Source organism: Canis lupus, chromosome X (assembly GCF_003254725.2).
Source record: "Canis lupus dingo isolate Sandy chromosome X, ASM325472v2, whole genome shotgun sequence".
Classification (NCBI taxonomy): domain Eukaryota; kingdom Metazoa; phylum Chordata; class Mammalia; order Carnivora; family Canidae; genus Canis; species Canis lupus.
In genome coordinates this window covers 40456682-40472716 of record NC_064281.1, presented here as the reverse complement: position 1 = coordinate 40472716, position 16035 = coordinate 40456682, and the positions used below count along the sequence as shown (strand labels likewise).

At 42.7% G+C, this 16035-nt stretch overlaps 1 protein-coding gene across 2 annotated transcripts in view; it reads right to left on the bottom strand.

Moving 5' to 3' along the window:
• RP2 (RP2 activator of ARL3 GTPase) overlaps positions 1 to 2475 on the bottom strand; it is a 53050-nt gene extending 50575 nt beyond the window's left edge. Inside the window, exon 1 of one of the 2 annotated variants that reach the window (XM_025468938.3) lies at positions 2174 to 2475. In XM_025468938.3, coding sequence (XP_025324723.1) covers positions 2174 to 2275 — 102 coding nt within the window. In that variant the 5' untranslated portion in view covers positions 2276 to 2475. The remainder of the gene's footprint in view (positions 1 to 2173) is intronic. The other variant, XM_025468939.3, reaches the window with a different exon arrangement.
• Positions 2476 to 16035: the final 13560 nt, after the last annotated feature.

The window sequence follows — 16035 nt, the reverse complement described above, 5'->3', positions numbered from 1 at the left end:
CGCACATATGCAGAAGTATGAGCTTATTTTGCATATCCAATAATGTCTTACACCTCTACATCTACAGTACCCTACTAGTGTTCTCCCAAAATGTTCCTTGTAAGCTCAAAACAGTGTCTACAATTGAAAGTTTACTATACGAAAAAAAAAAAAAAAGAAAGAAGGTTTACTATACGGCTCATATGGGGGGGAAAGTTTGGATGTTGGTGTCCACTGTTCTATTTTTCGATATATTTACTTAGCCAAAAAGCAAAAGAAAAAAATCACAGTATACATTCATGTATCTAAAAGGAAAAAGGGGCACCTGGGTGCCTCAGTCCACTGAGCAACTGGTTCTTGATTTCCACTCAGGTCATGATCTCAGGGTCTTGGGATCAAGACCTGCATCTGGCTCTGTGCTCAGCCTGGAGTCTGCTTGTTCCTCTCCCTCTGCTTCTCCCCTCCCACTGCGCACGCATGTGCGAGATCTCTCTCTCTCTCTCTGATAAATAAATAAAATCTTAAAAAAGGAGAAAGATTGACATATGCAATTCTGACTAACCTGAACATTGTTAATAAACGCTAACCACAAAATCATTTTTTACAAAGTAATGAGTCAAAGGGCAACTGAGACTACACTAAATTTAAAAAAATTAATAAAAGCACTTTAGTTTTAGCCTAAGATTTCAAAATAAAAAGCTAAAATAAAAATCAAATACACAAGCTTCTCTATGGCAGCCAGTTCAAGATTAAAGAGAAATACTAAGAAATACTAAGGCTGAGGAAATGACTCTTTTAAAAACTGTCCACTAAATAACTTTAAGTGCAAACTTCTTGTACACCAGAAAGCACAGTATTTTTCATTCCTACACAATAAAATGATGCTATCAAATATATATATATATAAGAGGACAATAAATATACCATGCAATCCAAGAAGGATCTGAAAAACAAGGAAGAAAGGTGCAGCTCAGAATTCTGCAAAAAGCTTCGCATTGCTTACACTTGGAGAACTTAGTTTATATGAATAACATTCCTGTGACTGAAAGTCATGCAGGGAGGTCTATGAAATCATAACATGAATACAAACTTTACTCCAAAGTATTCATGGGTGAAGATATGTTGCATTAAGCAAGGACGTAACTGTTCTTAACGTTTACTTAAAAGTCTTTTTGGGGATCCCTGGGTGGCTCAGCGGTTTAGCATCTATCTGACTTTGGCCCAGGGCGTGAAGTCCCAGGATCAAGTCCCACGGCGGGCTCCCAGCATGGAGCCTGCTTCTCCCCCTGCCCGTGTCTCTGCCTCTCTCTCTCTCTCTATCATGAATAAACAAATAACATCTTTTAAAAAGTCTTTTCGTTTGGAAAAGAAAAATACTTGACAAGTGTATCAAAGTATTTTACTAAGCACAAATGCAGAACTATGTAGAAAGAGGAAACACGATGAAATTTATGACTAAGTGTGTTTTGTGCAACACCAGTGGACGTCCCAAAGCTTTCTCATTTCTGGCTATATACAAAGTAAAATGAAGGGCGTTTTCATTCATTGAAAACAATAGTCACATATTGCCTGGTTTATGCTGGTTATTGTCACCATACAGTCTTGACATACGTCCCAACACTGATTCAATTTTCATTATTCCTTCTGTACAACTGGAAGAGGAGGAAAAGCAAAGGCATACGTTCGACAGTCCACTTCGGAACTGCGAGAATTCAGGAGTGGAAATATACCATCAGGCACCAAAGTGATTCAACGGCTAGGGCAGACAAAAGAGAAAACAGCCACAGACGAACATGAGCCGCGAAAAAAGCTGAGAATCGGTCCCACGTGTAACTCGACGACTGGACCAAACCCCGCTTGGGCGCTGCCGGTGAAATGAGCAGATTTGAGATTTGGGGCATTCACGGCTCTCCTTCCTCCCCTGGAGTCCACCTCGGACTGCAGGGAAAGCCCCCAGGGCTCTGACCCTGAGCTCTAAGGCCCCTTCCAGCGCTTCACAGTTCCCCGTGGCGCCCTCTCCAGCGCTGTATCTCATCGCACCCCAAAAAGTCATTCCCCCCGACTTCGACTACTCGCGCTGAGAAAGGAGGGCGCGCGCGAGCGCTGCAGCCGCCGGATCGGCCCGGGCCGCAAGGGACCCTCGTCGAGCGGCTCTCGAGAGGGCTGAGCCCGGCGGCCACCGGACTTGGGTTACCTTCTCGCGCTGGTCCCAGCTGTACTGCTTCGGCCGCTCCCCCTCGCCCTCGGGCTGCGACTCCTTCTCAGCCTTCCGCCTGTTGGAAAAGAAGCACCCCATGGTCCCTGCTTGCGGACCGCCACCCCTCGCCGGCCCGCTCCTTCAGGCACCTCTTGGGGAGTGTGGCGTGAACCCCAGGCGCCCGGGCCCCGCAGCTCTCCGGACCCCGCCCCGCGAAACCGCCCAGCACTCCCCTGCCCGGGTCAGCCCGCCAGGCCCAACACCCCTTCTCTTTTTCCTCTCAGTCGCCCAGACGACCCATCTCAGCCAATGACCACTCAGCGCCCAGTGAGCCAATCAAAGCCCCGCGAGCAGCCCTGCGCGACCTATGAAGGAAGGTCGACGTAGGCACACAACCAATCCCCTGCCCGCTCCGGCGCCAGCCCCCAGGGGCGGGCCCTCGGGCTCCGGCGCACGCACCGCTGGCCCCGCCCCCCGGCCCCGCCCCGCGCCGCCAGGGACTCTCTGGGGCTCCCCGGCCGTTGAGAGTCAGGCTTCCGCAGCCTTGTCTTTTTGCCCTTGGTTCTCAGTTTCTAAGTTCTAAGCGCGCGAAGGATCCCTAGTTGAACATTAAGCTTCAGTTTTATGATGCAAGTGGTGAGGGAACAGTAGTTGCGGCTGACACAGGAAGAGGCCCTGAAATTCGTGATTGGCCCTTCCTGCCCCGTCCCCCTCAACCCCAACATCTTCTGGCTAGTGGCGCTCCCTCCGAAACTTCCCCCAGCCACACTCCCTTTTGCCTTCTCTTCTGGGCTTTCTTAATTCTTGTACGTCTCACTCTAAAATTGCACGAGTACTTAGTAAAATAATTGTGTATTCTCTCCCTATTAGAAATGTGAATTTCTTGAGGCCAGAAGGCCTCTCTTCAAGAGCACGTACCTTTGAATTCCCTAGGTCTGGCTCAGCTCCGTGCTAGGTGCTCGATAAAACGTTTGTTAAATGCATTCATGAATGAATACATGCTAGTAAAGGAAGTGTTTATAACCTTTTCTATATTCCTTATCAAAGAAAGTGACTAGAGTGTGTATATGGTGAGGGGGCGGGGGGAGTTACATAGCAAAGGGGTTATTGTGCAATTTATAGCTTAGTGGAGGATTGCCAGATGAACAGTCAACTCTGAGCAAGTGGTATAGACTTTGAAGGGTTTTTTTTTTATTGGAGTTCGATTTGCCAACATATAGTGAAGGTATTAAATATATATATATATATTTATATATTTATATATACTCTATGAAAATTTGTTACACTTGGGCCAAGTTTACTACAATACACATGTATTGCTTATGTGACAATAAAAAAAAAGACCACCTGGGTGGCTCAGTTGGTAAATCCTGGGACTCTTGATTTTGGCTCAGGTCATGATCTCATGCTGGTGAGAAGGAGGCCCACCCCCACCCCTGGTGGGGCTCTGCTGGGGTGGAGCCTGCTTAAGATTCTCTCTCTCCTTCTCCCTCTGTCCCACCCCCTCCCAAAGGCAAGTTGTTGCTTAAATTCTCTGAGTACAGTATTTTGACATCTTAGTAGGACACCAAATGTGAATCAGGTCAAGTTTAAATTTGGTTATCTTTTTACTTTCCCACGCTTATTCACATCTAGCATATGTCCTAAATGAGTCTCTGACTTAACTTGAGCATTAAGAATGTTCTCTTTTTCACTTCCTGTCTTTTGTTGCCCAATCAGGAAGAAAAGTGCATGTGTTCAAGTATTAGAAATTACTGCAAATTTAAGTTCCAGATCTTAGGCAATAGGGTCTTTACCCTATACATACATACTTTTTCTTCTTCCAGCTGAGATGAAAGGTCTATGGGAGGATGTTTTGGGTAAGACCCTTAGATATTTTATAGTCATAGAATGTTAACATTGTGACCACCGTGTAGTGGTGGGAAACAGGTCTACAGAGATTAAGGGATGAATCCATAGTCACAATGAGAGTGGTTGATCAGGGACTAGAAAAACCCAGAGCCTGTATTGTTCAATGCTCCCTCCTACCCTGAATGCATTCCTTTCTGATTCGTCTGAAATAAAAAAGTAAAGAAATATGTCTTTAGGCCTTCTGATGCCTAGGGGAGCTCTGTCCCACAGTGATGCTCTTCCACTTAATGAACAAACAACAAAATTAATTTTAGAGAAACAATCCCTAAAACGCTCATAGTTTTGAATTACTCATTAATGAGAAACTCAAACCTAAAACAAAAATCTAGATCCAACAGTGATCTTTTCAGGGACCCTAAGGAAAGGGCAGATAAAGTCCCCATTCTGTTAAATCCCATCCCACCATCACCCCCGACCAAAAATAAAATAATTAAATTAAAATTTAAAAACTGAGGACTAGAAAGCCAAGGAACAGAGCCGGTACTAGAGCTGTCATGCTCTTTCTTTCTCTCTAGCTTACTCTTTCTTTTCTGCTCCTCTCTCTTTTTTCTCTCCCTACCCATCATGGATTCTCATCACCACTTTCGTGTGTGTGTGTGTGTGTGTGTGCGTGTGCGTGTGCAAACCAGCTCTCTTTACATATCCATCAGCATGCACTATATACGTGGCTGAGAACAGCTATCCCACTCTGATTCCTTATGGCTTTTCTGTCCAAGTATGCCACAATCTCTTTATATCTTAGTTCAGATTCTCAAGGAAGAGAACCACATAAATTGCTGGCCAATCAACAATAGAATGGTTCTCCATCAGTCAAGTGTACACCCTTGGTCTAATGGCTGCAGCTGCAAGGATGAATTTCATATTACAAACATGGGTGGGGAGCAGGTCCTACAAAGGAAGCATGTGCTGGCAGTCCCAACTCCAAAACGTCCAGACAGAAATGGGTTGTTCCTTCTGCCTGTACCCTTCCTGCTACTTACACTCTTTTGACTTCTGTTCTGTAGAATGCTGCCCTTCATATTCAGCTTAATAGATATGTTCGGCTAAGTTGAGTTGCGGAGTTTGTACCTGGCCACAGGTTCCCAAGAAATTCTGGGTTCCCCATGTGTCTTGACCACAGAAGTGGCATAGTTACTTCTCAGAAGACAGACATGAAGAGGTATATATATATGTGTATATATATATATAAAATGAATAAGTCAATTACCCCAACAACAGCAGCTGGAAAAGTCCCTATTCTTGAGTTGACCTGACAAATGCTTGCTCACTCTGCACTCAATGAAGGACACACTTGATAATGAAGGAGAAGGGAGAGGAGGAGTATTTCAGTTATTTATTGCTGCATAACAAATCACCTGAAACATAATAGCTTAAACAACAGTTTCTTTACTTTGCTCACAAATCTGAAATTAAGGCAGGGCTCTATGGGGACAACCGAACTTCTATGCTAACATGCAGAGTCTCAGCTGAGAGGACTCAAATGGCTAGGGGACTGCCAGAAACCACACTATGTGAAATCTCAAGGCCTCTCCACATGATCTCTCCATCTAAAGGCTCCAAGAGACAAAGACAGAAGTTGCAAGGCCCCTTAAGATGTAGTCTCAGATATCATGCAATATGTCTTCCACTAGACTCTATTGGTCACATGGGGCTGGCCCTAATTCATTAAGGGAGGGCACTGAACAAGGGAATGTATACTGGAAGGCACAGATCTTTGGGGTGTCATCTCAGAGGCTGGCCACCACAACGGAGTCAACTCGGTCATTAGTCTTACATATGTACCAAAGAAGATGATTGGAAGGTTAAAAAAATTGCACAGGCATATAACTGTTATTTTCTTTTCATAGTTTTCTGAGCCAAAATTCTTCTCATTCTTTAGCTTTTAGGCACTTCTTACTGATTTTTTTACTACCTTATTGACCAGTTCTAATTATTTCTAAAAGCATCAAAAATTGTGTGTAATCAGGTTATAAAGACTGTGTTTTTCTGACTGCTCTTAGCATTGGATATCTTATTCACTGTTGTTGGCAAAATTCTCCATGTAAGCCAAGTAAAAAATATTCAAATGTTAGTACAGAAGAAGGATAACAGGGGAAACAGACTTCTAACTCAGATTGGGGTGGGGAGGGTGGAAGAGTAGAGAAAGACTTCTCAGAAGTGAATGGATTTAGCAGCATAAAATAAAAATAATTCCAGTAACTTTTTACAGCAAAGCAATTCCAATGGAAACTATTTTAAAAAATAGCTTCTGGACTAAAAAATTTTTTTTCTGGTGGAATTTCCATTTTCTAAATATCTATTTCAATACTTTTCAGAAGGGAGAAACTATGATAAAACTCAGAGCTAATCAGAGTATGTTAGTTCATGAAATTTGTTTTTCTTCTTGAGATTTTATTAACAAAAGAGAACTGCTTGCTATTTCACCCAAGCTAAATGAGAGATATTTTCTAGTTTTCTCTACACATGGAGACAAAAAAATAAGTCTTTTTTAAAAAATAAGTCTGAATCTGACATCTAGAAGATTCCAACCATAATTGCTACTCATCGACATCTGTATACTATAAAAATTATTTCAAAATCCTGAAAAAGAAAGATTTGGGCAAGATAACCGATGCCACAAGGCAAAAGTTTTAGTAAAAGGATATTTGATAACATTTCCTAAATCTTACACAAGAAAATGGCTATTATCACAGAGATGGCCAATAGCTAGGCAAGCCTGACATTTCCTGGGACTTTGAAGAGTAGTATTTCTTTCCAGCTTCTCTCCCTCTTCCTTTCCCAGTGCCTGACAAAAGTGGAGAAAAGTCAATGTTCATTCTAGACAAAAATCTTCCCTAAGAGTTGCTCTGCTGGTTTCATATGATGCCCACCTTCTCACCTCTCTACCACAAACACCAAGCTGCATAGTACATTCTAAGATCAGGATAAGAAAGTGAACCAGAGAGGAAAACATCTTTTTGGGACTTCTGTCACATGCTCACTAATTCTCGTGGTGCCAAGGATGATATCTAATAACAGTTCACTCTAAGACAGGGAGAAACCCAGGATTAGTAGGGTTTGAAGTTTATACAATTTGGATTGGGTCCTTTTTTATTTTTTTATTTTGGGGGGGGTCCTTTTTAAAATTGAAATATAATTGGCATACAACGTTATATTAATTTCAAGTGTACAATGCGGTGATTCGATATTTGTATATATTGAGAAATAATCACGACAATAAATCTACTTAACATCTTACTATATTGACTTATGGAGTTTTTTATTCTGATGATGAAAACTTTTAAGATCTACTCTCTTAGCAACTTCCATATATGCAATACGATATTATTAACTTTAGTCACCATGCTGTACATCTCCAGAACTTATTTATTTTATAACTGGAAGTTTGTACCTTTCAACTACCTTCACTCATTTTGCCCACCACTTACTCTCACCAACCTCTGGTAACCATCCTTCTTTTCTTTGTATCTATGAACCTGATTTTTGGTTTTTGTTTGTTTGTTTGCATTGATTCCATATATAAGTGAGATCATGTGGTATTTGTCTTTCTCTATGTGACTTATTTCACTTAGCATAATGCCATCAAGTTCCATCCATGTTGTCACAAATGTCAATATTTCATTCTTTTTTATGGCTGAATAATATTCGTGTGTGTGTGTGTGTGTGTGTGTACATCTTCTTCTTCATCCATTCGTCCACTGATGAACACTTTGGATGCATCCATATATTGGCTATTGTAAATAATGTTTCAGTGAACAAGAGGGTGCATATATCTTTTCAAGTTAGTGTTTTCATTTTCTTCAGATAAATACCCACATGTGCCATTGCTGGATCACATGGTAGTTCTATTTTTAATTTTTTGAGGAACCTCCATACTGTTTTCCATACCAGCTGCACCAATTTACATTGGGCTGGGTCCTTTTAAAGAGAAATAATACAAAATTATGAATAGCAAATTGTTAGGGCCCTTTCTGGGGTATGTATAGGACCTGTACAAATGAAGGGCTCTACAGTTTGTTTCATTAATTATACTATAAGCTGCCTGTCCAGAGGTATTAGGGATATTATTTCTTGGTGAGTCAGGATCTAAGTTTGCACATCCTACATATCTTTCATATACTAGCTGGCTTCAGAATATATATATGTCAGCACATTATACAAAGGACTAAGAAGACCATACTTTCCCAGCAGTTATGTATCTGCCACAAGTTATGAAAACCCTCAGTGGGAGAAGAGAAGTCAACCAGTGCAGGCTGATGAAAGCCAACCAAAAATCAGCCACTAGAGTCAGATATTCAAAGAACAAAATTCCTAATGCAAACTATACTGATCTGTTAACAATCCCCCAAGATAACTACATAACCAGACATTCAGACAACCAGAAGTACCAATTTGGTCAAACTCTTAAAAACTTTCCAATGAGGAAGAAAAGTTAGGATCTTGACATTTATATGTGGGCCTGGTGTTTCGATTCTAAATTGGTAGGACTACAAATTTTTCTTTTTTTTCCAAACTGTTCTTCAGACCGATGCTTACACTTCCTGTTGAGACAGTGTAAGCTCTTATCAAACCTATCACATTGTCTTTTCTTGAGAGCTGAAATAAATTCAGTTCCCATATCTCTTGCCCAGTTTTTTATTTTAACAATGGTAACATTCAATTTTATAGTCATGTACCCTATTGCCTCCTCATTGATAAAGAAACTCTTCCTTGAAAAGGATCCTACCAGGGGTGTGTGGGTGGCTCAGTCAGTTAAGCATCTATCTTTGGCTAGGGTCATGATCTCAGGGTCCTGAGACTGAGCTGGTCAGGCTCCCTGTTTCTCTCTATCTCTCCCTTGCCTGTCCTCCCTGCTCATTTCTCTCTCTCTCTCTCTCTCTCTCTCCCTCAAATAAATAAATGAAATGTTTTGTTAAAAAAGAAAAGGGTATTACCAGAGTGTAATTTTTGCAATATTAAAAACCCAATTCCTATACCAATTGGCAGTGACCCAATGTCCAATAGTTACTTAATTTATTAGTGAGGAAGTCCAAAGGTCAACAAGTTGGTTCAGAGAGGATATGAGAAGTAGGGCTTTATATAGTTAGTAAAGAAGAAGGACTATTTAAATAACATTGCTACCATGGATTCAAATCTGGTTAAAGCCCTAAATGGAAAAAGACACATGAGCTTTGGGATCTTTCCTACCAAGCAGAAAAAAATCTTCATGATTTACCAGATTTCTAGAAGTCTCCTTCTAACTTTATAGACTGATCTAGTATCTAAGTACTATTCAGCAGTACACTGGATGCCAAACAAGCTATGTTCTCTTAGAGAGTCAGCTGGGCCTTAGTCAAGCTTATAGGATGGTGCTTCCAGCACAGCATTTTTAAAAAGATTTTATTTATTTATTTATTTATTTATTTATTTATTTATTTATTTATTTATGAGAGAGAGGGGGTTGGGGCAGAGACATAGGCAGAGAGAGAAGCAGGCTCCATGCAGGGAGCCTGATGTGGGACTCGATCCCAGATCTCCAGGATCCTACCCTGGGCCGAAAGCAGACGCTCAACCACTGAGCCACCCAGGCATCACCCAGCACAGTATTTAAAGACCATGACACCATCTTGCTTATTTCCAGATTTTATCTCATTTTTCTTAACATTACTCCAGGGCAGGGTGATTGCTGCTAGTCTCCAGGAATCATCATTGAAATCATGAGATTTGAAGTTTGGCATTAGAATGTCCCTCAAGAATTCTGGTCTGGTGATGAATGGGTGGGTGGCTCAGTGGTTGAGCATCTGCCTTTGGCTCAGGTCATGATCCCGGGGTCCTCAGATTGAGTCCCCCATCGGGCTCCCCACAGGGAGCCTGCTTCTCTCTCTTACCTATGTCTCTGCCTCTCTCTGTGTCTCTTTCATGAATAAATAAATAAAATCCTTGAAAAAAAAAGAATTCTGATCTGGAATTTGAAGCCTTGTCAGTTCTCTTCTTTGGGTTTTAGGGTTGCAAAAGAATGTTTCTTCATGATTCGTTTTTCTAACCTCTTGGTCCAAGAGTATACCACCACATTAGCCAAACTGAGCAACTGGTGATGGAGCAAGTGGGAAAATCTTAGGCTAGATTAGGTTGAATTGTGTCCCTTTCAAAGTCAGATGTTGAAGTCCTAACCTCCAGTACCTCAAGATGTAATCTTATTTGGAGGTAGAGTCTTTGCGGAGGTCATCAAGTTGAAGTAAGGTCATCAGAGTGGGCCCTAATCCAACAGGAGTATTGTTCTCATAAGAAGGGGAAATTTGAATGCAGCCACTCATAGAGGGAAGCCGTTGTAAAGAAACAGAGGGAGCAGGCAGTCACCTAAGCAGCCAAAGACAGTGGTCTGGGCAGATCCTTCCCTTATGGCCCTCAGAGGCAACCAACCCTGCCAACACCTTGATCTGAGACTTCCAGCTTCCAGAACCATGAGACAATTAATCTCTGTTGTTTAAGCAACCCCCTCCCCCAAGCCACCCCCAGTCTGTGGTAATTTGTTATGGCAGCCTTAGGCTGATTGTGAGAGTTTCTTTTCTGCAGTCATGTGGAATGATGATCTGATTTTGTTCGGGCTTGTGATCAGAATGCAACATCTCCCTGTATGAGAGATTTAGGACGTAGTTATCAACAGGAGTCATGGGATTGTGCTGTCAGCTTCTGAAGTCCTGTCTCACTCCATTTACAATGAAAAGTGTTCCAGCTAGCGCATTAGCTGTGCTAGTTAAATGTGCCATCCTCCATCAAGATAAGTCCGAACGAAAAAGTAAATAAATAAAAAATAAATTAAAAAAAAAGATAAGTCCTAACGTTCTCCGTGCAGACTAAAGCCCCAGGAACGTCACTGAGAATGCTAGAGGCCTTTGTGGGGCCACTGGACATGAGGCAGTACTCGATTGTGGCTCCAAGCACCTTCTCTTTGGGCCATACTATGGCTCAAAGCCACAGAAAGATCTGAGGAGGCTCAAGAGGTGCTGATACATAACAATGAGGATCACTTTGGCCAACAAAATAATGGCCAGAGGTGCAGAGTTTTCATTGATCTTCTTGTACATAGCGAACACAGTGGTGTGTTTATTTTATTTTTTTTTTACAAGATTTTATTTATTTACTCATGAGAGACACAGGCAGAGGGAGAAATAGGCTTCCCGCAGGGAACCTGATATGGGACTCTATCCCAGGACCCTGGAATCACGACCTGAGCTGAAGGCAGACACTCAACCACTGAACTACCCAGGCATACTGACAGTGGCATATTTAAACATAATGAGGTTTTATCTAAACCTTATTAAAAAAAAAGGGGGTATGGTACACACACACACACACACACACACACACACAGAGGAATATTACTCAGCTGTGAGAAAGCACTTGCCTTATCATATCCTGAGTGCTGATAGCTAAGAGGCTTTCTGCCTTAGAACAGCGCTGCAGGCTATAAAACCACTTAGCTGCAGTCTATAATACTCTCTGGAGAAACAGAGTGTCTTATCACTTGTGCTCCAGTCATTTGGCCTCTTTTGTTTCAGGGCTGCCCAGCTCACTGGCCATGGGGAGCCACTGGCACCTTTTGTTACCCTCTTCATTGTCTTTGTGAGTAAAGAACTGAATCTAAAAAGGGCTTGTTATTTCTTGACCCACAGAATCTGTCCCTTCTGGCTTTGCTTTGTGCTGGACATGTAATTCACCTGCTATCCAACCAGAGACAAAGGCTGGGGTCTTGGGGAAAAGAGGAAACATGGAAAAGGTCTACCTGGGGCAAATCAAAGCATGTCTTCCAACTCCCAAATCACAGCACCCTCATTTTCTTTCCCCAAACTTACCTCCACTCACATTCCTTTAACATTTTCATAGACGTGGTATTGGATTAAAATGAACAGAAAATAAATGGGCAAAGGACATAAGTAAGCAATTCACAATCATGGAAATGCAGAGAAACATTAAATATTTAAAATATTTTAAAATAATGAAAATATGAAGATTAAACAAAATTTAATTAGCAAAGTGCTGGGAAGAGTATGGTGTGGGGGCAAGTATCACCTTTCTAGAAAGCAAATTGTCATGATATAAAAAGAGCTTTAAAAAGGTCTATTTCCTGGTGGCTCAAAGGGTTACCCATCCCAGGATCCAACCCCCCCCCCCCCCCCCCCCCCCCCCCCCCGCATCTGGCTCCCTGCTCAGCGGGGTGTCTGCTTCTCCCTCGCCTTCTGCCCCTCCCCCCCACTCATGCCCTCTCTGTCTCAAATAAATAAGTAAATAAATCTATTTTCTTTGATCCAGCAACTTTATCAGAATCTAATGTGAGGAAATAACCAGAAATGGGGATAAATATTTACGAACAAAAGTTTTTACTGTTGATTATTTTAAGCAATAATTAAAAATAAATACACAAACTATTCAGTAAATTGTTATTATTGGGAAATCAGGACATAGGCACTTAATGCAAGCATATATTTATTCATTTGTTTGTTTTATTTTTTTTACATAGGGTCCACGCCCAGTGCGGAGCCCAATGTGGGGCTCGAACTCATGACCCTGAGACCAAGACCCAAGCTGAGACCAAGAGTCAGAGGCTTAACTGACTAAGCCACCCAGGTGCTCCCAGGAAAGCATTTAAAATCATGTTAACAAAAATTTTTAAAGTGTGTGTGAGAAAATACATAAAATGTGGTAAAATTGAACACAAGTGGCATATTGATATGAAAAAAATCAATGTAAAATTTATATAGGCATAGAAAAATGTCCAAGGAACTGTGTTAAAATATTAACTGGTTGTCTGTGGATGGTGGGGATGTAGTGATTATTATTTTATTGTCTGTATTTTCCAAAGAAAAAAGGATACATATTCTAGGCATAACCTGCTTCACCAAATTGGGTAAAAAGTCACATATTCTAAAAAAATTTCAGTTATTTTCTTTCCTCAGTCCTTATAAGCAGGCACTCCAGTATATTACCCCATAGGGGCCCCCAATCCAGCTCCCACCCTTCCAAGAATCCTGAGGCTTACTCAGAGCAAAGGGCATCAGTCCTGTGTTAAAAAAAAAACCCAGGTAGAAATCATAACAATTTTGAAACTAGGTAGAGAAATAATTAAGAACTATCACCTATTGAACCCTTAATGTGCCAAACACAATTCCAACTTATTAAGTCATTGAATCTTCTGAGGCGCTTGGGTGGCTCAGTCTGTTAAGCATCTGCCTTCTGCTCAGGAGTCCTGGGATCGAGCCCACCTTGGGCTCCCTGCTCAGCAGTGAGTCTGTTTCTCCCTCTCCCTCTGTATGCCGCTCCTCCTGCTTGTGCTCTCTCTCTCTGTCAAACAAATAAAATATTTTTTAAAAATAAATAAATTGTAGTATCTTCCTAAGGGCTCTACGAGGAGGGATTCTAACTATCCTTGTTTGCAGATGAGGACATCAAAGCACAGAGAATAACTTGCCCCAGGTTACATAGTAAGTGGCTCAGCTGAGCTTTGAACCCTGGCCAGAGGGCTCTGAGCTTGCTCTAAACCAATATATAGGATGCATCCAGCAAGAACTGAAGTGGGATCCATTCCCTGCTGCTCTTGCTTCCAAAGTGCACCCCCACCCCCAATGGCTTCTGAAGTCTGGTTCTGCCTAAGCTAAGATACTCATGTTTGGATGGGTCCCCTTACAGGTCTTAGTGATGTCCCTTCCACAGGCCCAAAGGTCACCACTCCATGGTTCACATTCACATGTGAGCAACTCTCCCCAGCAGAACACCACACCAGTGAGCTTCATCCTCGCCGACCTTTCTTTATCCTATAGGTCCGGGCTTGGGATTCATTTCAATTTCTCCTTTCTTCCCAGTGAGTTACTTCCCAGGATCATTGGTGTCCTTTCCCACAAGTTAATCTTTTTTTGTAAGACTTTATTTATTAATTCATGAGATACAAAGAGACAGAGGCAGAGACATAGACAGAGGGAGAAGCAGGCTCCGCGCTGGGAGCCTGATACGGGACTCAGTCCCAGGACCTTGGGATCACACCCAGAGCTGAAGGCAGATGCTTAACTGCTGAGCCACCCAGGCGTCCCTCCCACAAGTTATTCTTAATTGGAATCACCCAGGGCCTGAGTAACAAGCTTCTATAACCATCTGTCTTAGGGAGCCAAAGCTGAATTTGATCCACACACCAAGAAATATTAAGAGGGTGCTAACTTTGGCAAGCTACAAAGAGATACCTTGCACCGTTGCCTCAGTGTAAGGGGCAGCTTCTAGGACTCTCCCCAACCCTAGCATAATGTAGGGAGATTGCTGGTCTTGAGTCAAGATGTGTAGGAGGACGTTTTTGACATACTTTTATATAAAATAAACACTCTTGCTAGGTGTTATGGCCTGAATTATGTCCTCCTAAAATTCTTTAAAAGATTTTATTTATCATTTGAGAGAGAGAGAGAGAGAGAGAGAGAGAGAGAGAGAGAAAGCATGAGTGTGGAGGAGAGGGAGAAGCAGGCTCCCCACTGATCAGGGAGCCTGATCCAGGGCTCGATCCTAGGACCCTGGAACCATGACCTGAGCTGAAGGAAGATGCTCAACTGTCTAACCCACTCAGGGCCTCCCGTCCTCCTAAAATTCTTATGTTGAAGTCCTAACCCCTAACACCTCAGAACGTGACCGTATTTGGAGATAGGGCCTTTAGAGAGGTAATTAAGTAAAATGAGGTCATATAACTAGGCCCTAATCCAATATGACTGGTGTCCACATAAGACGAGATTAGGACACAGACATCCTCCTGCACAGAGGAAAGACCATGTGAAGGCAAGGTGAGAAATTGGCCATGTGCAAGCCTGGGAGAGAGGTCTCAGAAAAAACCCGACACCTCCATCTTGGATCACCAGCCCCCAGAACTGAAAAGAAATGTCTGTTGTTTAAGCCACCCAGTCTGTGGTATTCTGTTATGACAGCCTGAGCAGACTGACGCCCAAGGGAGAAGAATGGATGATGATACCGAGCAGATGCCATGCAATCCTGAGGGGCAGGATGGGTAGAAGTAGGGAGAAGACACTGGAACCGGGCAGCGCATGACCGTGTTGCCTCAGAAGCTTCCTTTCCCCCAGCTTCCTGCCTTCCTGTCCTGAGTCTCCAAAGTGGAAGGAGGCAACGAGAGGCCCATGACAGCTAACTGCCTCAACTTGAGTTACCTCACAGATGCTTTTCTCTCACGGTGGTTTTACAGGGTGCGTGCATATACGTGTGCGCGCGCATGTGTGTGTGTCCACACTTGCCCACGGCACTGTCTCACCTCCACCTCCGCCTTCACAAGTTTAGAGAATCCTTAATTTCTGGGGTATATAGACCCATTGGTTATTTGTATTTCACACAATTGCAGCATTCGCTACAAGACATAAAAGAGAATTCCGCCCTGCTCAGTTTTCTATGCTGAGGTCTGAAAATGATACTGAATTTTTGGTCATCGATCTTGGTTGATTGATTCTGAACGGTACGAAAAGGCAGAGTATGTTAAGAGTCACTGTGGCAAGACCCAGAAGACTTGAGTTCATCACCGATGAATAGCCACACCCGTCCCAACCTCTCCGAGGGAAGAGGAGCCTCGTCAGCATATCTCAGGCCAGGGCCGGCTGTTCTGGGAATCAGTATCCCATGCATGAAAGTGCCTCCTGCTTGGCCTCCAGGCGGTTGGCATTGTAGTAATGATGGTAGCCAGAGTTCTCTGCTGGGGTGTCCAGGAAAATGCTTGTAAAATCTAGGAAAGAAGTGTATTTTCTCCCTTGGTCTCGCTGTTGGGGTATTGTCACCTAAGGGGGCAGTAAAAGGGAAGAATTGAGTCCAGTAAATACAATCGCCTCTAATAAAAATAATCAAAACTTCAGTTTCTTCCCACATTTCTCTTGGTTGGCTGGAGGTTTAGGGGATACGATCTGACTTGCGCTTCCTTTTCTTACTCCTGGGAACCATACCAA